The sequence below is a fragment of the Scyliorhinus canicula genome, chromosome 2 (assembly GCF_902713615.1).
Source record: "Scyliorhinus canicula chromosome 2, sScyCan1.1, whole genome shotgun sequence".
Classification (NCBI taxonomy): domain Eukaryota; kingdom Metazoa; phylum Chordata; class Chondrichthyes; order Carcharhiniformes; family Scyliorhinidae; genus Scyliorhinus; species Scyliorhinus canicula.
Window position 1 is genome coordinate 19,546,967 of NC_052147.1, and position 21,787 is coordinate 19,568,753.

General features: G+C 43.3%; 1 protein-coding gene across 2 annotated transcripts in view; it reads right to left on the bottom strand.

Moving 5' to 3' along the window:
* Nucleotides 1-348: 348 nt before the first annotated feature.
* The window catches only part of trip11 (thyroid hormone receptor interactor 11), a 101,110-nt gene continuing 79,671 nt past the window's right edge, over nucleotides 349-21,787 (bottom strand). For both annotated transcript variants that reach the window (XM_038774568.1, XM_038774559.1), the window contains 5 exons: nucleotides 17,597-17,678; nucleotides 7,687-7,801; nucleotides 5,809-5,937; nucleotides 3,332-3,479; nucleotides 349-2,198 (listed from right to left, as the gene is read on the bottom strand). In XM_038774568.1, coding sequence (XP_038630496.1) covers nucleotides 1,981-2,198; nucleotides 3,332-3,479; nucleotides 5,809-5,937; nucleotides 7,687-7,801; nucleotides 17,597-17,678 — 692 coding nt within the window. In that variant the 3' untranslated portion in view covers nucleotides 349-1,980. The remainder of the gene's footprint in view (nucleotides 2,199-3,331; nucleotides 3,480-5,808; nucleotides 5,938-7,686; nucleotides 7,802-17,596; nucleotides 17,679-21,787) is intronic.

Sequence of the window (21,787 nt, forward strand, 5' to 3'; positions counted from 1 at the left end):
ACCCTACCCAACGTCAACAACTCCACCCTATCCCCATAACCCCACCCAACACTAAGGGCAATTTTGGACACTAAGGGCAATTTATCATGGCCAATCCACCTAACCTGCACATCTTTGGACTGTGAGAGGAAACCGGAGCACCCAGAGGAAACCCACGCACACACGGGGATGTGCAGACTCCGCACAGACAGTGACCCAAGCCGGAATCGAACCTGGGACCCTGGAGCTGTGAAACGATTGTGCTATCCACAATGCTACTGTGCTGCCCGTTCTCACATTTTGACGCAGACACAGAAACACCCAAGTCATGTTAATAAAGAACCTGAATATTTTTGACAAAATTAAGAGTTTGCTGTAATGAACTTTAATATATCCAAGATTATGTCGCTGCTTAGGCTAACCACAATATTACACATTAAATCCGGGATGGATAACTGAGAACTTAAACGGTTATAAATCTGCAGATGTAGGTCAGATAGAACACAAGTTGTGGAAACAACAAACAATTTATACAAAGAGTTCTGTTGTATGCTGGCGATTGCTGGCTCTCTCACTGATACAGTGAGATGTAACTAGAATAATGTACAACAGAAAGGCCTGGAGTGACTCCACAGTCTGAGGTCCAGAATTGTACAAATTATTTCAACAGAAACACAATACAAAACGTGACAAATCATCAGACCAACATCGTCTGCACACAAATTACAGATCTCTTGGCACTAACCTGCATCAAACACATTAAGATTATATTCTCCGGGCATGATTGAAGAAGATTGCTACTCTTTATCCATGCAGCTGAACTATCTGTCCAAGTTATTTATTCCCATTTTAGTGCTCAGTGAAATCTATTGTACCTTTGGGATTCAACTGAAAAATCCTGTGCTTCTGAACACCAGGCCACTAAAAGAAGCTCAAACCATATCCACTCAGAAAAATGAAAAAAAAACAACCTCAGAGGCACATCTTGGGCTGAGATGACTTCATCATCAAATAAGAACATTAATTTCAAGATTCAACCAAGTGTCTTGCAGCCAAATTCCTGATAGTTCAAAACTATAACAAAAATCCTAATGGGCTCCAAAGGCCTTTGTCTTTATAATCACGGGACATTTCTAAGGATTTTATATGGAATTTATCCATTCGCAACAGGAAGAGTAAAATCTCCCAGTTATTAAACCAATGTTTTTGTTTCTGTTTAGATTCACAATTGCTTAGCAGATCTATTTTTAAAATTAAGGGGCTTTATCTCCAAATCGCTCGAGCCTCGTGGAGTAGGTGGGGACTAGAGGTGGCCGAGGTAATCACTTCATTCTTCTCCCAAAACAAAGGAAAAATGAACCACAGTGAAGCTTGGCCACCACTGGTGCTACCTTGGTCATATAGTTAAATGCAGCAACAAAGAGTAAACTAAACCATTTACCATCATGGCAGGTACCACATACAATAGTACAATAACTTTACAAGAGGCAGTCCAGTTATAGTAGGCTTCAAGTATGCAACACTGCAATTGTATTTCTTTGGAATTCTATTGAAGAAATGTTATTTCCCCCCACCCCCAAGAGAAGATTGTATGGAAATCCATTAGTGTACAGCTTGCAATTACAGAAGTCCCAGTAGGATTATGAAGGGATAGTGAAACTCAGCAGCATCTATAAATTTATTTTGAACTGTAATTATCCAACACAGATCTCAGTTAAGTGCCAGATATCCTAAGCTTACCTCGCGTGCTTAGTACAAGTATTCGGAATTATGTTTTTTTGAGAGGTGGAAAATGTTCTACATCTTGAGCCAATCCTTCCCCAAGTGGGTTGTGGGCTGGCATCCTTGCAACCTTCGCATGCTTAGCTAGCCTAACTGAAAGCGCATTTACCAGGTATAAATAATGCTTAGGAGACTTTGTATACCCTGCAGAAGGCCTCTCTGTGCTGGTCTATAGTGGCATTTCACTTTAAAGTGCTGTAGTGGGTTGCTCCAGTTTTTTCACTGTTTAAGGAGGTCTTTAAGTACAGCCCCCGCACTGGAATCTGGAGACACTGGTAGGGGCGTGAAGGTGGGAAGGGCATTGGAGATTGGTTTCATGAGGAGATGGGGGGCCCCAGCACCAGTAGAGGCTGCTGATGTGATGAGAGGGATGGCGGCAGATCGTGGAGCCAAGAAAGGATTGGAGTCAGATTTTTTCACTGAACCTTCTGATGGACCTGCAAATAAAATTCAACAGCATTACTCATGATAATGATTACTTTGCCAATTAAACAAGATACTGAACAAATAAAAAATTTGTACTGGACATCTAGCTGCTGATGTTGGGACTGCAGTAATACGAACATTATTACTATACACATATTTTCAAACACTTAAGTAACTGGATAGTGCCCCTGAGCTCTGGGCTCCAAAGTGTCGCAAATCCAGTTAATGCAAACTGCAGACTGGCCAGTATAACAAACCAGATGGCACTCGGCATTGGAAAAAGTCAAAAGTGGAAACTCCTGGGGCTTGCCTTAAAACTTTCTGCTTGGTAACTAAACATTCGGACAAATGGTTTTGTTGTATTAGCTGTCATCATCCAAACAATTTAAAAACAAAGTTCTCTGTGTTCACTGAAAGGACACAATAACATTGTCTTTTGCTTTAGATTTACGTGGCATATCATTTTCTTGTAACAGATTGTCAACTGAATAAAGGAAGCATTCAAATCATTTGAAATAAAGCACAGAATGAAATGGCAGAGAAGGCCTTTTAAACCCACTGCCTGTGCCAGTTATTCTATTAGTTCCACTCCCTGGCTCTTTTCCCATAAACCTGGAAATTTTCCTTCTCAAATATACAAGCATGCTCTGAAGAATACTGGTGAATTTCAAGGGCTTGTTTCAGAGTGTGACCACATTGCATTGGATACACAGCAAAGAAACAGACCGTCAGCCCAGGGGAGCCTCCTTCCACCTCTCTTCACAAAATCCTGCCTATTCTATTCTTTTCACTCTCGTAATTGCCTGGCTTCCCCATAGATGCATCTCTACCATTCGCTTCAGCTACTCCATGTAGTAGTCAGTCCTGAATTTGTATCACTCTTTTAAGTTAAGTGTCTCCTGAATTCTCTACTGGATTGATGACTGATTATTTTATATTCATGGCCCCTGCTTATGGTCTTCCCCACACAAGTGGAAACATCTCAACATCTACCCCATTGATATCATACTTCAAATCTTTCCCTTTCTAGAGAAAACATCTTTATCCCCAACATTGATACTTGCAATTATTTGAAGATCTGTACCCTTCTACATTTTAATATTAACACAAGAAACATAGAATGTAACAATATGAATGCCTGTACCTGCAGAATGGCCAGTAATGCTATTGGATGGCTGGCTGCTTCCAGAGGGGGCTCCAATTGAGTGCATATCGTAAATTGGAAGCTTTAGAGGAGGAAGAGAAGGTCGAGATTCTACTTCCAGGAACTTCACAAACATTTCAGAGAAAGACTGTCAGGAAAAATGCAGAGAGATACCTGATATGATAACGTACTTTACCAATGCGGAAACCTTCATTACAGCAAACCACGCTGGTCTGAATGAATCCATTTTTAACTGGCTTGCACACCTGAAGATTTACTTTGATTCGTAACAGAGGACCATTTGCCCCATCATGTTTGTTCATTTACTTCCTATCTCAGGTATCTACTTTAATCCAATTTTCATTCTGTCCCTGTGCTGCTTAATATTTTTCCTCATGCATTAACTTAATCACATTCACATAATAATGAGGATGAATTATGCAAGTGATCCATCGGTAGCAAAGAATCTTGGGTCACTGGGGTGATGCTAAAAAAGGTACCACATAAATAAAAGCTCTTTCCATACTTGCAATTTGAGAAATGTTTCCTTTGTCTTACTTTCTTGAATTCCCTCCTGATACTCCTGCACAGCCCTCTCTCCCTTGAAAAACTCTCAAGATCCATCCTTTCAATCGGAGTGATAATCAGCTCTCATACTTTGCTCGACTCTGGCTCAGCGTCATTCATTTAGCTCCTTCCATTGGGATCTTGATACAATTCTAATTCATTAAGGTAGCACATTCCATATTGTAAAAAAAGTCTTAAGTTCTAAAAAATTTAGCGAGTTGCACACAACATTTCCTTGGGAGTTTTCTGAGCAGTAGATCTATGATGGTGGGGAGAAGAGCAGGGGGTGAGTGAAAGGATGAAACAAGAGATGAAAACAGAGAAAATGGGCGGCATGGTGGCACAGTGGGTTAGCACTGCTGCCTCACGGTGCCGAAGACGAGGGTGCAATCGGGTCACTGTCTGTGTGGAGTTTGCCCAATCTCCCCGTGTTTGTGTGGGTCTCGCTCCCACAAACCTCCAAAAGGATGTGCAGGGTCGGTGAACTGACCACGCTTAATTGACCCTTAAATCGGGGGGAAAAAAAGAATTAGGTACTCTAAATTTATTTTAAGAAAATAAAGAAAAGAGATGGCAACTACTCAGAAAAAGGGATCGGCATCAGGTTTATGGTTCATTTCCAGTATTGGCACAAGTGGGGCCGGCCTTGCAGGGAACCCGGATGGCGGTTGTAGCGTACCACAATCCATGACTCCCATCATTGAAGACAAATTCAGTGGAGGGCCCGGAGAGCTCCATTTAGCCACTGCCTGGCTTGGTGTTTGCTACACACGCCAATAAAGAAATTCCAGTAGACCAAAGATGGTCTTTCAATGAGGAACACTTCAACCTATCTTGAAGATGCAGCTGTGAGGTCTGAGGTAAATGCCTAACTGCTTCACCAGCTATGGGGAAAATACCAATCTTGGAAAATACAATCAGAGTCCAGAGAAATAAATGAGTGAATCGGTGTGTCACAGATAGGTGCAACCAAATTACAATTCTGGAAAATTCAACAGAAAGTTTGTGCGTGGACAAGACTAATGTTACACAATGTTATAAAAACGAAAGGACTTGCATTTATATGGAGTGTTTCATCAACTTAGCCATTCCAAAGAGCTTGCATAGCTAAATACTTTTGAAGTGCAGTCACTGGAGAAAAATAGGCACAAATATGCACCCCCAACAAGGAAGGTAGTCACAAAATAATGAATCTATTTTCAGCGATATCCATTGAGGGATAAACGTTGGCAAGGGAACCAGGGAAAAGGGTCCTTCTGTTCTTTGAAAAGTGCTAAGAAAACTAAGATTTCTTACAATATGGAATGCATTACCACAATGAACTACCACGCCTGCAATTTAGAAAATGAAGCGAGATCTTTTGCAATCCACCTGTGAGGGCTAGCAGGCATTTGACTTAAATTCTTATCTGATTATTGTAGCTTCGACAACACCATGCTTCTTTTGTACTAAACATTGAAATATTAACCTGGATTTTCTGTTCAAATGTCTGGAATTGGACTTGGACCTGGTCACCAAGCCAACGTTGACTTTATAATTTCAATGCTGCTATCAGAAAATAATACATTGTACAAACATGTGACAATTATTAAAATTGTTCCCATGCATCAGCTGAGTGCAGCCCCTTATAATGATCACCATATAACATGAAACCTTACTCCAAGAGTTCAAGAAAACAAACGGTCCCAATTTCTCAAATCTTTTTATGTAACTGAAGTTCCTGATAACCATTCTCATGAATCCTTTCTGCACCTTCTCTAACAACTTCACATCCTTCCGAAAGTCCAGTGTCCAGACATAATTCTCCAGGTGAGGCTGAATTAACTTTGCGTATGCTTTGGCCCCTATACTGCACATTTTAAAAATCAGGATACATTAATGAGGATATATGAAAAGCGAGCAGAACTTACACTGTTGAAGATTGTGCGCTGATTTGGCCTCTGCGGGGTACTTGGGAAACTTTGGGTTCCACTAACTCGGTTACCGCCAAGCCAACTGGTTACCCACCCAGTAACACCACGATTCTCGCCATCCAAGAGCTTGTAAAAACATAGCACACAAGGGTATACTTTTAAATGTAAAACTATTACAACTGAGCTACAGAAAATGCAACCATCAACTTTACCTGATGCAAGGGCTCGCCTTTTGATTTCTGTGTCCGCCAACGTTAAGAGCATGGAATAGGTTCTCTTCTCTAACCTAAATAACAAGTATCTAGCAATGTGTATAGGACTAAATTATAGGTTAACTAGTTGTTACGTGAATAAGTGTGAAAATATCAAATATGGATGTCTGAAAAATGTAGACCCGAGGGCTGATTGGAGAATGGATGTGATTTTTAAAAATCCTTCGAGGGGAATATTGTGCTATTCTGTTAAGACGACTGTGTGTTGGTGTAAATTATTTAATTAAGCTGGAAAAAAGATTAATGGAAACCATTTGTCTGGAAGAGTTAAGGAGTAAAAGTGCTAGAAGAATGCATTTGTCATTAGAATTTCCTCGTCAAGTGGTTTATAAGTAAATAGGCTAGGTTTCAAAATTTGCACGAGGAGATACAAGGCATTCTGTTGTTTTCAGCTGATAAAGCATTTTACTTCCCTTTGAAATTTATCAGCTTGCATTTTTCATAAGTAAACAAGGGAAGGTTATTAAATGTTATTTTATCCCAAAAGTGGGGACAATAGAAAAGGCAACTTTTATATTTTGGAAAAGTTGAATTCAAAGAAGTGCTGAGGACAATGGAATTGAATAGGAAAGGGGAAAATGATATTAAGAGGTGTTGAGAGTATTTGGGGTTGTCTGTGTGAGCAAGGCCTGCTGGAAACAGCTCTGGGTTGGAAGAAGATGAGAAGTTCTAATCAGCCATCCAGTGAAGCCAGAGAAGTTCTGGCCTGCAAAAAGTAGTCTTGCTTCTTAAGGTTTCTTGCATTTCCACAGCAGAGTGGAAGTTAGTCTGAAAGGTTGTGGGGTAAATCTTATTAACGCTACAGCAGTTTAGGGCAGCACGGTGGCCTAGTGGTTAGCACAACCGCCTCACGGCGCTGAGGTCCCAGGTTCGATCCCGGCTCTGGGTCACTGCCCGTGTGGAGTTTGTACATTCTCCCCGTGTCTGCGTGGGTTTCGCCCCCACAACCCAAAAATGTGCAGAGTAGGTGGATTGGCCACGCTAAATTGCCCCTTAAATGGAAAAAATAATTGGGTAATCTAAATTTTTTTAAAAAACGCTACAGCAGTTTGTCTTGGCAATATTACTACATTCATACAGTTAAACATCTATACCGAATTATTGCCTGGATGGTGTTTACTTGTGGGTCTGGCCAAGTAGTGTGTCTTTTGGGGGGGGGGGTATGCAATGCAGGTATATACTGCTCAGGAACTGTCTCCTGATTCTCAGCAGACTGAAGCCAGAGTTCCTGTCTGGCAATTTGTAATGCAATTATGGTGTTGGTGATAGCATTTCTAAAACACAGATAGGCTGGTTTATATAATAAAGGTTTATATAATAAAATCAATCAGACTTTTCACATGAACTTGACTTTCATAGGAATGTCACGTTTGTAAGAAGGGAAAACTAGAAAATACAGCATTACTGAAGATTTGGAACACCACAAAACTAAGGTTAAACTAAGAGGTCACAGTTTGCATTATTTTAGTAGGAAATATATTACTGCATATAAACATAAAGAGCAGTATCCAGGTGGGAATTTTGGTTTCAAGAAAACAAGTCGCTCAAATGCCTTGCAATTTTACTAACTGCATTGGAAATACTTGTGGTCATTTCATCATACCTGATTGATCTCTTCTCTCTTTAGTTCCAGAACACTTCCTAACAGCCGCATTGCTTCATTACGTTTGCTCTTTGGTGTATGGAAGTAGCCCACGAACAAATTTCTCATCAGGACCCTTCAATAGAAACGGGAATGGCTTAGAAACATGAACACAATAAATGACAGGCCCATACTTGGGCTGGTTGGCACGCACGATAGCAAAACTTTCAATGGCACTTCTTAAAAATACACATTCCAAACATTACAAATTGAGCTGTTGAATTTAGGGGTTTAAAGTTTTTATTTAAGTGATCAAAATTGTGTTCAATGATTACTGCTTTATTCACTGTTCAATATTTCCTTCAGGACATTTCAATAAATATATATAATCAACTTTTAGTAGATATTCACCTGCTGTGTGAAATGTGAGGCTACTGCTGACCATTTTAAACATCCCTGCAAATTCCTCAGTCGCTTATGGATTTTTAAATTAAACAGCCAATTTTATTGAGGTATTTTTGGCATTGTAAACAGTAACAATATACATTAGTGTGCAGATACCAATTACAAAAAACATAGTGCAAATAACAGTATCACTCTCGCAGATAGACCCGCCTATTCTTCCCTCCTACTTTACATTATTCTACCCCCCCCCGCCGCTGCCGATTAGTTCCCCGCGAAGAAGTCGATGAATGGTTGCCACCTCCGGGCGAACCCAGATAGTGATCCTTGTGAGGCGAACTTGATTTTTTCCAAGCCGGGAAAGCTTGCCATGTCCGACAGCCATACTTCGGTCTTTGCGGGCCTCGAGTCCCTCCAGGCCAACAGAATTCATCGCCGGGCTATCAGGGAAGCAAAGGCCACAACGTCGGCCTCTATCCTCTCCTGTACTCCCGGGTCTTCCGACACCCCAAAAATCGCCACCTCTGGACTCATCGCCACCCTTGTTTTCAGTACCCGGGATATGACGTCTGCAAATCCCTGCCAGTATCCCCTAAGTTTTGGACACGCCCAGAACATGCGGACATGGTTCGCTGGTCCTCCCCCACATCTAGCACACTTGTCCTCCAGCCCAAAGAATTTGCTCATCCGGGCCACCGTCATGTGGGCCCGGTGAACCACCTTGAACTGAATCAGGCCGAGCCTGGCACATGCTGCGGTTGCATTTACCCTCCTCAGAGCTTCAGCCCATACGCCTCCCTCCAACTTCCCACCAAGCTCCACCTCCCACTTAAGTTTCAGTTCCTCGGTCCCCGTGTCCTCCGCTCCCATAAGCTCCTTATAAATATCTGAGACTCTCCCCTCTCCTACCTCACCCATGGAAATTACCCTGTCCTGAATCCCCCTTGGTGGAAGGCGTGGAAAGGACGGGACCCGTCTACATACGAAATCCCGCACCTGCAAGTACCGAAAGTCATTCCCCCTCGCCAGCCCGAACTTCCCCTCCAGCGCCCTCATGTTCGCGAAGCTACCTTCCAGGAACAAGTCGCCCATCCTTCCCACCCCTGCCCTCCGCCACGCTCGAAACCCGCCATCCATCTTCCCCGGGACAAATCGGTGGTTGTCACATATTGGGGACCAGACCGATGCTCCCACTTCCCCCGCATGCTTCCTCCATTGGCCCCAAATCTGCAAAGCGGCCACCACTATAGGGCTGGTGGAGTACCTGGCCGGCGGGAGCGGCAGGGGAGCCGTGACCAGGGCTGCCAAGCTGGTGCCCCTGCATGAAGCAGCCTCCACCCACTCCCAAACCGACCCCGTACCCACCATCCATTTCCTTATCATGGCTATGTTAGCCGCCCAGTAGTAGTTGCTGAGGTTCGGCAACGCCAGCCCCCCTCGCTATGGTTCCGTTCCAGCATCACCCTCTTTACCCGTGAGTACTTCCCCGCCCAAACAAATCCCAGGATGATTTTATTGATTCTTTTAAAGAAGGACCGTGGAATGAAAATAGGGAGACACTGAAAAATAAAGAGGAATCTCGGGAGGATCGTCATCTTCACCGTCTGTACTCTCCCCGCTAGTGACAGCGGGAGTGCATCCCACCTCCGAAACTCGCTCCTCATTTGCTCCACCAGCCTGGACAAGTTCAACTTATGCATCTTACCCCAGTCACGCGCCACTTGTATCCCTAGATACCTAAAACTTTCCCCAACTAGCCTAAATGGTAGCTGCCTCAGCCTATTCTCCTGACCCCTCGCCTGCACCACAAACATCTCGCTTTTTGCCAGCCCGAAAACCGGCCAAACTCCCCTAGAATTTCCATAATCCCATCCATCCCTGCCGCTGGATCTGACACATACAAAAGCAGGTAATCCGCGTAGAGCGAGACCTTGTGTTCTATCTCCCCCCTGACCATTCCCTTCCATCCCCTTGCCGCTCTCAGAGCAATTGCCAGCGGTTCTATGGCCAACGCAAACAGCAGTGCAGAGAGGGGGCATCCCTGTCTGTCCCGCGGTGTCATCTAAAATACTCAGATGTCGTCCTGTTTGTCCTTACACTAGCCTCCGGGGCCTGATATAGCAGTTTAACCCAGTCCACAAAGCCCTCTCCAAACCCAAACCGTCCCAGCACCTCCCAGAAATAGTCCCACTCCACCCGGTCAAAAGCCTTTTCGGCATCCATTGCCACCATTACCTCCACCTCTCTGCCCTCCGGGGGCATCATAATTACATTGAGAAGCCTTCTTAGATTGGCTACTAGCTGCCTGCCCTTAACAAACCCCGTTTGGTCCTCCACAATCACATCCGGTACGCAGTCTTCAATTCTGGACGCCAGGATCTTGGCCAGCAGTTTAGCGTCTACATTAATCAGGGAGATTGGCCTATTGGACCCACAGACCTCCGGATCCTTATCCCGTTTTAATATCAGCGATATGGTGGCTTGCAACATCGTCGGGGGTAGCACCCCATTGTCCCTCGCCTCTTTAAACACCCTAACCAGCACTGGCCCCAGTATACTCGCAAACTTTTTGTAGAACTCCACTGGATACCCATCCGGCCCCGGGGCTTTACCCGACTGCATGGCCTTCAGGCCTCCCCATTACTTCTTCAGCTCTAATCGGGGCCCCCAGCCCCTCTATCATCCCCCCTGCCCACCTTTGGGAAGGTCAGCCCATCTAAGAAGCGCCTAGTCGCTTATGGTTTAATAATTCCAATGGTCTGCTATTGACTCTCAGATAATCGGCTCCCAGATTTAATCTCAAAGCTGATGATCTCAAATTAGACAACAATAGAGAGATCCAACTACTGGCCCGGCAATCAATGGTGTAAAACAGAGAGGGTGCAATGTTGGGAAGAAAGAAATCAGCTGGAATTCACACTTAATGACTACCCTTTAACCCCTGCTTTAAAGTATGAATATGTGAATATTGTGTGACATCAGGATATAGCTTGAATGTATTGAACTCCATAGATTAATAGTAATTGGCAGTCTGTGTGTAGGCTCACAAATAGAGACTGGCTGCTTTAATTAGGTAATGCAGAGTGCAGTTAACTGTAACATCATGTAGCAATAAGCAGAGTTGACAACTAGCATGGATTTTCCGTAATTTGGACATTCTGAATTTTCACTCCGTGAGAATAGGTGCCGGAATTTGGTGACTAGGGGCTTTTCACAGTAACTTCATTGCAGTGTTAATGTAAGCCTACTTGTAATAATAAAGATTACTATTATTAGAATTTTCCCCACTACCGACATCAGGCTGACTGGTCTAGAATTCCATTTTTTCCTCTACCTCGCGTTTGAAATAGTGGGCTTACATTAGCTACCATCCAATCTGCAGGAATTGTTCCAGAGTCTACTGAACCTTGGAAGATAGCCGCCAATGCATCCACTATTTCTACACCCACTTCCTTAAATGTAGATCATCAGGCCCTGGGGATTTATCAGCCTTCAATCCCAACAATTTCCCCAACACTATTTCCCTACTAATACGGATTTCTTTCAGTTCCTCCCTCTCACTAAACTTGTTGTTGCCCCGCATACCTGTCCTCCTTTGCTGATTTCTAAACTGTTCCAAATCCTCAGGTCTGCTGTTTTTTCTGGCCAATTTGCATGCCTCTTCCTTGGATTTAATACTGTAATTTCCCTTGTATGCCATGACTTGGTTATCTTTCTAGTTTTATTTTTGAGCAAGAAAGGAATGAACAATTGTAGCAGTTCACCCATGCACTCTTTGAATGTTTGCCATTACCTATTCACCGTTACCCCTTGAAGTAACATTTCCCAATCCATCATGGCCAACTCGCACCTCACACCGTTGTAGTTTCCTTTAATTCGATTCAGGACTCTAGTCTCAGAATCAACTATGTCACTCTCCATCTTGATGAAGAATTCTATTATATTATGATTGCTTATCCCCAAGAGGCCTTGCACATCTACATTGCCAATAATTCCGTCCTCATTACACAATATCCAGTCTAGAATAGCCTATTCTCTAGTTGGTTCCTCAAAGTATTGGTCCAGAAAACCAGTCCAAACACACTCTTGTACAGTATTCCTCTTGTACAGTATTATTACTAATTTGATTTGCCCAATCTATATGCAGATTAAAGTATCCATAATAGCATACGTCTCTAATTTCATGTTTTATGCCATGCCCAACATCACCACCACAGCTTTAGGGTCTATATGCCATCCCCACCAACATCTTTTTCCTCTTGCTGTTTCTCAGCTCTACCCATTCTGATTACACATTGTTGGAGCTAATACCCTTTCTCACTATTGTGTTAATTTCCTTTTTAACCAGCAATGCAACCTCACCACCTTTTCCTTTTTGTCTGCCCTTCGTAAAGAGCGAATACCCCGGGATATTCAATTTACATCTCTGGTCACCCTGCAGCCATGACTCCGTAATCCCAACTATTTCATACTCACTTACATAAGAACATAAGAACTAGGAGCAGGAGTAGGCCATCTGGCCCGTTGAGCCTGCTCCGCCATTCAATGAGATCATGGCTGATCTTTTGTGGACTCAGCTCCACTTTCTGGCCCGAACACCATAACCCTTAATCCCTTTATTCTTCAAAAAACTATCTATCTTTACCTTAAAAACATTTAATGAAGAAGCCTCAACTGCTTCACTGTGCAAGGAATTCCATAGATTCACAACCCTTTGGGTGAAGAAGTTCCTCCTAAACTCAGTCCTAAATCTACTTCCCCTTATTTTGAGGATATGTCCCCTAGTTCTGCTTTCAGCCGCCAGTAGAAACAACCTGCCCGCATCTATCCTATCTATTCCCTTCATAATTTTAAATGTTTCTACAAGATCCCCCCTCATCCTTCTAAATTCCAACGAGTACAGTCCCAGTCTACTCAACCTCTCCTCATAATCCAACCCCTTCAGCTCTGGGATTAACCTAGTGAATCTCCTCTGCACACCCTCCAGTGCCAGTACGTCCTTTCTCAAGTAAGGAGACCAAAACTGAACACACTACTCCAGGTGTGGCCTCACTAACACCGTATACAATTGCAACATAACCTCCCTAGTCTTAAACTCCATCCCTCTAGCAATGAAGGACAAAATTCCATTTGCCTTCTTAATCATCTGATGCACCTGTAAACCAACTTTCTGTGACTCATGCACTAGCACACCCAGGTCTCTCTGAACAGTGGCATGCTTTAATATTTTATCGTTTAAATAATAATCCCGTTTGCTGTTATTCCTACCAAAATGGATAACCTCACATTTGTCAACATTGTATTCCATCTGCCAGACCCGAGCCCATTCACTTAACCTATCCAAATCCCTCTGCAGACTTCCAGTATCCTCTGCACTTTTCGCTTTACCACTCATCTTAGTGTCATCTGCAAACTTGGACACATTGCCCTTGGTCCCCAACTCCAAATCATCTATGTAAATTGTGAACAATTGTGGGCCCAACACGGATCCCTGAGGGACACCACTAGCTACTGATTGCCAACCAGAGAAACACCCATTAATCCCCACTCTTTGCTTTCTATTTTTGAGGAACTACTTTTCAACATCTATTTGGTTGATTAATTCATCCACTTTATTGCGAATACTCCATTCATTAAGGCACAAAGTTTTGAGCGTGGTCTTTTGAACATTCCTTGTCCCATTCCCATTATTTTTCACTGTGGCCCTGTTTGATTCTGGCTCTCAATTTCCCCGACTGTCACTTCTTATTCTCCTTTTTGTCTTTTGTTCTTGTCCGTGTTTCCCCTTCAGCTGACTCCTTGTATAGGTTCCCATCCCCCTGCCGTTTTGTTTAAACCCTCCCTAACCACTCTCCTTCGGGCATCAGTCCTGGTTCGGCACAGGTGTAACCTGTCCAGTTTGTACTGGTCCCACCTCCCTCAGATCCGGTTCCAATACCCCAGGAATCTGGAAACCCTCCCCCTCGCACCATCTCTTCAGCCACGTATTCATTTGATATATCATGCTACTTGTGCTCTGACGACCACAGGGCACTGGTAGTAATCCTGAGATCACTATTTTTGAGGTACTACTTTTCAACTAACTTTCTAACTCCCAAAATTCTGCTTTTAGTACCTCATCCCTTTATTTTAACTTATGTCTTTTTGTATCAAATGTGAGATAAATGTAGGATTTCAGATATATTGTATTCTAAGTATTTGGTAAAGCAAGAGTTAAAAGCCTAGATTATAGTGTATCTGACCGCTGAAATCAAGTTTTTAAAGATTTTTAGATTGTGTATAAAGGACTTTAGTTGGCGGATTAGTTGCCTTAATACCCTGTATTCATTTTAACCAGTTGCTTGCCTATAATTCATGGAAGTAGGCACTTGGCAAAGCATGATGGATATTTAGCCTTACCTCAGTCAAGAGTTTTGTATGATATAGTCAGAAGGTCATACAATGTAAACAAGCATATAGCTGCACATTGTTTTGCTGACAGCATACAATTATTATTTTTCTTAGGCAAGGAACCCAAAGCCTGTTATTAAAATCTAACTCCGGCCTACTCGGTTTTCTGTCTCTTGCTAATCTAAAGAATGCTTTCTGTCCTAGGTATTGCTTACTGTATCATATAAATTGCCTGCTTTTACCTCTGTAAAGGGGGACATTTAGAGTGACTGTGGATTCTCCAAACCCCTCACGAACTTGTGTTTAATTAAAGGACTTTTGGGAAAAAACTCAAAAGTGCTGACTTATAATTCCGTCGACAGATTGAAATACAACTAAGCTTTTGGGAGCCAGAGGTGCAATTAACCATCGTAAAAAGCTTGGGTTAATGCAATTTTGTCTTGATTCAGGGTATTCCCTGTGGAGTTAATTAGTTTTCAGCTTGGTGAGATTATGTAATTGCTGGGTGGAGCTACGGCATCAGGCTTTTTGAAAAAGTATTTTCAGTTCAGTTCTTTCAGTTCAGTTTTAGGCACATGGAGCACAGCAGAATGACAGGGCATGGGAAAGCTTGATTTTGGTTTCAGACAAAGCTCAGCACAACATCGAGAGCCGAAGGGCCTGTTCTGTGCTGTACTGTTCTATTCTGGATGAAGCTGGGACCGCAAGTCAGGGTTTGCTCTCTGCAGTTTAGTTAAAAAGTGATCTACAGTCTTTAAAGCAGTGCAGACTTGTTGGAGGACAAGGGGGAGCTGAAACAAGCCAGTTGAAACAGCTTTTGAAGACACACAGCCAGAATTTCTGACAGGAGTTAGATCTTTTCTGTAATGCAGTGTCAAACGGTCGCTTTCTCAAAGAATAACTCTAAAGCAAGTACTCTGTGCAATCGGTATTTCAGGTGAATTGAGAGCAGAGATGGTTGTTTTCTTGTTTAAATGGGAATAAAGATAGCAATCACGGGTATTGTATTCACTGTATCAAGTAGTATTGTTTATGGGGTAATTGTACGCTATTTTCTAGAGTGATGTTAAAGATTTTAATACTGTGTTAGTAATAAGGCTTGTTTTAATATACCATGTCCTTTTTCTTCGTGAAGTATCCTTTTCCCCACAGTTTTACAAAATTAAAATTAAATATTGGGGTTTCAGTCTAGTATCCTAGCCACTGTTGTGGTCTGGTCTGGGATCGTAGTAACAGGCACTGGCGGTTCACCCTCCCTCTCTGGAATGTCATGGAGCCACTCTGAGATATCCTTGACCCTAGCACCAGGGAGGTAACATATCATCCTGGAGTCTCATTTGTGGCCACAGAGTGGGACTGAGCTATACAAATCAAGTTAATCTTAAGTTCCCTCTTCTGGACATTGCCTGGTACTAAAATGGTTCAATGGCCCTCAGATTTGAGAGAGAATGAAGGGAACAATTAAGGATCCTTTGCCCGAGTACCATTCAATGACTACGGGAAAATATGTTCATGTGAACATCGGACAAGTGCAAGTTTGGGCCTGGTGATCTCCACTGTGAGCCATTCAGCTGAAAAAACATTGGCAAGCTCATTCATTGAGGATAACTACTTAACAAAGAGTTACTGGTCACGATGAGCTGTACCCTCAGTCAAGGTCAGGAAGACAGATCATGTTGGAAGTACAAAGGCACAAAATAACACCATGGTGGAATCAGTAGGGTGCAGATGATCTCGGCATTCAGATTATGGTTTACAATGATCGAAGAAAGCTTGACACCAGCAAAAGGCCCCAACCAAAATGAGAGTTTCAAACCAAAATTGAACAGATGATTAGCTAATAATTCATGAATTAACAAGCATTCAGAACATTATAAAATGCAAATATCACACACAGCCAGAGGACAAAAGGCTCAGGCCAACTCTAGGTTGTTACAAAAGTCAAATACAGAGAATGCTGGAAACAGAGAATGCTGGAAATACTCACCAAGTCAAAACAGCATACGTGGAGAAAGAAAAATAAAACTAACATTTCATCAGGACTGTAATAAAGTTAGTGACGTAACAAGTAGGGAAGGAAAGGAAGGGAAAGGAAAAGAAAAGAGGTCTTTGGCCGGGTTGAGGGCAAAAGAGATCAAGAGTTAAAGAAAAAGGCAAAAGATGATGATAATGGCCAAGAAACAACGGTAAGGTGAGGACCCGCATTCGATCCTGGCCCCGGGTCACTGTCCGTGTGGAGTTTGCACATTCTCCCAGTGTGTGCGTGGTTTCTTCCGGGAGCTCCGGTTTCTTCCCACAAAGTCCTGAAAGACGTGCTGTTAGGTGAATTGGACATTTTGAATTCTCCCTCAGTGTACCTGAACAGGCGCCGGAGTGTGGCGACAAGGGAATTGTCACAGTAACTTCATTGCAGTGTTAATGCAAGCCTACTTGTGACATTAATAAAGATTATTATTATTATAGGTGAATTGGCCATGCTAAACTGCCCCCTAATTGAAAAAAAAATTGATATTCCAAATTTATTTAAAAAGGAGAAACAACGGTAGGTATAGAGTAGATTGTAATAGTTGTTTAAATAAGTACCACTGAAAGTCAAATGTTTCCGAACATTTTTCTTTCTGATAGTAGGACCAAACTACTGTTACATTTCAAACTGAATTACTTCAATCCTGAGTTATCAGAAATCTTCTTTTATAATAATAACAATCTTTATCTCAAGTAGGCTTACATTAACACAGCAATGAAGTTACTGTGAAAAGTTCCTAGTCGCCACATTCCGGCACCTGTTCAGGTACACCGAGGGAGAATTCAGAATGTCCAAATTACCTAACAGCACATCTTTTGGAACTTGTGGGAGGAAACCAGAGCACCTGGGAGGAAACCTACGCAGACACAGGGAGAACGTGCAGACTCCGCACAGACAGTGACCCAAGCTGGGAATCGAACCTGCGACTCTGGAGCTGTGAAGCCACAGTTCTAACCACTGTGCTACCGTGCCACCCATTATTGAATGATATAACTATCACACCCATTCGAGGTGCATTGTTTGCTGGAGCATGGCCACATTAGGACTGCAAACAATCTATTCAATAAGTAAACGGCCATACATTTCTGGGGGAGAAAATCGATCAGTGCTTACTTGTCAATTCTACCTTCACTGTTGTTGACCAGGTTCAGTAGTTTTTTCTGAGCATCTTCCAACATGTTGTGTTGAGCCACAACTATAAAAGAAATACAAAAGATTCATGGAGGGAGGTTTCCTTTGGGTCATTTGCCATATAGAGGAAATGCCATTTAATCAAAAGCACCCCAGAAGAACCCAAGTGTTTCAGTCCTGTATGTTACCCACATCTCCTCTGCTTTGCTGAGTTTCAACAGTTCCAGAAATGGAGCCGATGCCGGTGAAATATTCTTTGGGCCATGGATTTGAAGATGGGAATGAGAATTTCAAAACATAAACATTGCTAATTTGGCCTCTTTTTTTTACAGAATTCAATCAGATTAGTGAGGCAAATCTGCAGTTGATTAAAGTTATGCTGGGATCCTCCAATAACTGTCAGCTCTACCATCCTTTTTCTCCAATGTGCTTTTAACATTTTAATAGCACCTTTATCAAGCCGATCTGCATCTTATGCACACACTAACCCTCCTGGCAGTTATTGGCTTTGTACGAAGTTGAACGCTTCTTTGAGAGTCATTTTAACAATATTAATTTGCATACATATAGTACCTTTAACACAGAAAAATATCCTGAGGTTCTTCACAGAAATATAATTAGAAATAAAAGGACACCGAGCTAAGGGAGGAGATATTGGAAGGCGTGACATAGCATCATCGGAATTGGGTTTAAACAAGGGTCTTAAAGGAGGACAGCAAGGTGGAGAGATTTAGGAAGGGAATTCCAGAAATGAAGACAGCGTTGTCAATGCTGGGCAAAGGACTAATATGCACAAAGCCAGAATTAAAGGAATGCACTGGTCTCTGGGGTTTTAACAGTGGGAGGAGAAAGTTCAAACACCCCTGAGTGATGGGTGAAGGGAATTTTCTTTGTGAAGCACCCCCTCCCCCACCCCAGTTAGGTTTCAATTAGATTACAAAAGACTAATTTGCACATGTATCTGAAATCCAATGCTACAGATGCATCGCCATCTGGATGCTTGATACCATTACCAAAGACTCAATGTTATAAATCTGTTTTTTCTAAAGTTAGTATTTTCTCTGCTCAAGATGTGGGCCTGATTAACATCTATCTATTTTTCTCCCTAAACACTTAGTGAGCTGCAAACTACAGAAGACCATGGCTGATCTGCTTATTTCTGTGAGCAAACACGTACAGATAAATTAAAAAGCAAATTAAAACTAACCCATACAGCAGATTTCCATGGTAACATGGCACACTTAGGATACTCCCAACAGAAATCTAGACTAATTATCTTCTCACTTCAAAACAACTTTGATTCTTTTCAGGACCCACACAAATAATTTAATAATTAAATAATCTCAATTAACTGCCCTCTCTTCAGACCTGCCAGTTCCATGAAGAAACCCTTTTGTTCACAAAGGTGCTTGTAGATCTGGGATCTACAAGAAACCCAGGAAAAATAGTCCACCGTTTAGCGTTTTCTTACTTCGACTTCCGATCTCTTTACCTAAACGTGGACCACCCTTTGAATGGCAATTATCTTAGGGATGTTTACCAATTTCGCAAACCCAGATTTTCCCCACTTATCTTGCGTTTAACAGTTTAACCCTCACGCTAAAAGTTATACTTCTAAAACAAATTATAAAATCAGATATTCATAACACCTCCCTTAGATAATCAAAACTGTGCACAGTACTTTGGGCGAGTTCTTACCAAAGCCGTATGCAATTGTAGTAAAACTTATTTATTTGCGTGCTCCAAGTGCCTCGCTATAAATGCCAAAATTCTATTGCCTACTTGCTTGCTGTACCTGTACGCAACTTCTACTCTTTGCCCAAGTTCGCCAAAAGTCTCTCTGAACATCTACATTTGGAGGCTACATGCCTTTAAAAAAAATTCTGCTTTTCTGTCCTTATATTAAAGCAAATAATTTGCTTCTGTCCTCAAAATAAACACATTTTGATGACTTCTGGTGGTGGCAATGAGTTGTGCAGTCACATGAAAGGTGACTCCCTCGAAGGAATTAGAATTAGAATTAGAACAGTACAGCACAGAACAGGCCCTTCGGCCCTCAATGTTGTGCCGAGCAATGATCACCCTACTCAAGCCCACGTATCCACCCTATACCAGTAACCCAACAACCCCCATTAACCTTATTTTTTAGGACACTAAGGGAAATTTAGTCTGGCCAATCCACCTAACCCGCGCATCTTTGGACTGTGGGAGGAAACCGGAGCACCCGGAGGAAACCCACGCACACACGGGGAGGACGTGCAGACTCCGCACAGACAGTGACCCAGCCGGGAATCGAACCTGGGACCCTGGAGCTGTGAAGCATTGATGCTAACCACCATGCTACCGTGCTGCCCTTAACTTCTGGTTAGACCTTCTAATCCCACCAAATGGTGACCAAAAGTGCAAAATGTTCCCCAGTTAAACCCCCCCCCCCATCCACTGCTTAATCAACCAGGCTGCCAACAAGCCAGCAATCAAGCTGCAAAAACAGTAAGAGCAGGGAGAAGAAAACCTCAACCATTGAACATGGAGACCCGCATGGTGGCCCAGAACCGAACATGGCAGATCCAACGGGATCACCAAAGCCAACCCAGGTGATGATAGAGAAGCTGATGGAGATCATCACAACGGAACTCCAGAAACACAGAAGCGGTGAAAGAGGACCTCATGGAGGTGGTGGGGTCAGCAACAGAGGCTGCGTTGGCTCCATAAGGGAGGCAATAGACAGAGCAGAGCGGAAACGGGGGGCTTAAGAGGTAATGGTGCAGGACCTAAATAAAGCAGCCACAGACCAGGGGTAGCGGATCGCTTCACATGAAGCCATGGTGGCAAGGTTGGTCATGACCCAGAAGGCTTTAACAGGGAAGGTTGATTACCAAGAAAACAGGTCCCGTCGGCAGAACCCGAGGATAATCAGGCAACTAGAGGGCATGGTGGGGAGGAACACAAGAGTTTGTGGCATCGATGCTCGGAAAGTTAGTCAGGGAGGAGTGCTTCGTCAAGCCCCTGGAGGTAGACCGAGCACACTGGTCGCTCTGACACACCCAGGTCAGGGGAACCACCATGGGCAATGAGAGTTCCACAGATTCCAGGATAAAGAGCGGATCCTGAGGTGGACGAAGAACACGTGGACGTGCAAGTGGGACGGACACATCATCCACTTGAACCAGGACATTGGGGCGGACCTGGCCAAGTGCTGGGCAGAATTTAACTGTGCCAAAACCACGCTGTTTAAGAGCAAAGTGCAGTTCAGTACGCTGTACCCGGCCACACTATGGGTCATGTACCAGGGCAAAGAACAATATTTTGACTCGCCAGAAGAATTCCAAAAGAATGAACCCGGGACGAAGCAGTGAGGGACAATGAGCTCGGGACGAAGCAGTGAGGGACAATGAGCTCGGGACGAAGCAGTGACGGACAATGAGCTCGGGACGAAGCAGTGAGGGACAATGAGCTTGGGACGAAGCAGTGAGGGACAATGAGCTCGGGACGAAGCAGTGAGGGACAATGAACTCAATGTGGACTTTAACAATCCAGGGGGGAATGGGAAACTGTTCTTGGGGCTGTGGGGGGAGGGGGGTCTGGTCAAACACACCCGCGATTCTGGTACTGCACCCAACTCAGCAGGTTCTGGACTGTCTTCTTCGAGGTCATGTCTAGAGTGGTGGGGATAAAGGTGGAGCCAAGCCCTTTAGTGGTGGTCTTTGGGGTATTGGAGCATCCAGAGCTCTATAATCGGGAGAGGGGGGTCACTGTCCAGGCCTTCACCTCCCTAATTGCCCGGCAGAACCCAACACCACCTAAGAAAAAGCATCCCACTTGATCAACAACCCAACCATCATTTTAAACATTCATACTCTCCACACAGCACACAGCCATGCCATGCCATGCCGTCTTCAAGATGCACTGCAGCAATTTACCAAGCTTCCTTTGATAACTTCCAAACCGGTGATCTCTACCACCTAGGACGAAGACAGGAGGCCTTTGGGAACACCACCACCTGCAACCTCCCCGCCACATCGCTGGCAATCCCAAATTAGAACAAAACCATCATTCCTTCACTGTCACGAGGTCAAAATCTTGGAATTCCCTCTCTACAGGACTGAGTACATCTGCACCAATTGGACTACAGTGATTCAAGAAGGCAGGCCACCATCATCTTCAAGGGCATTG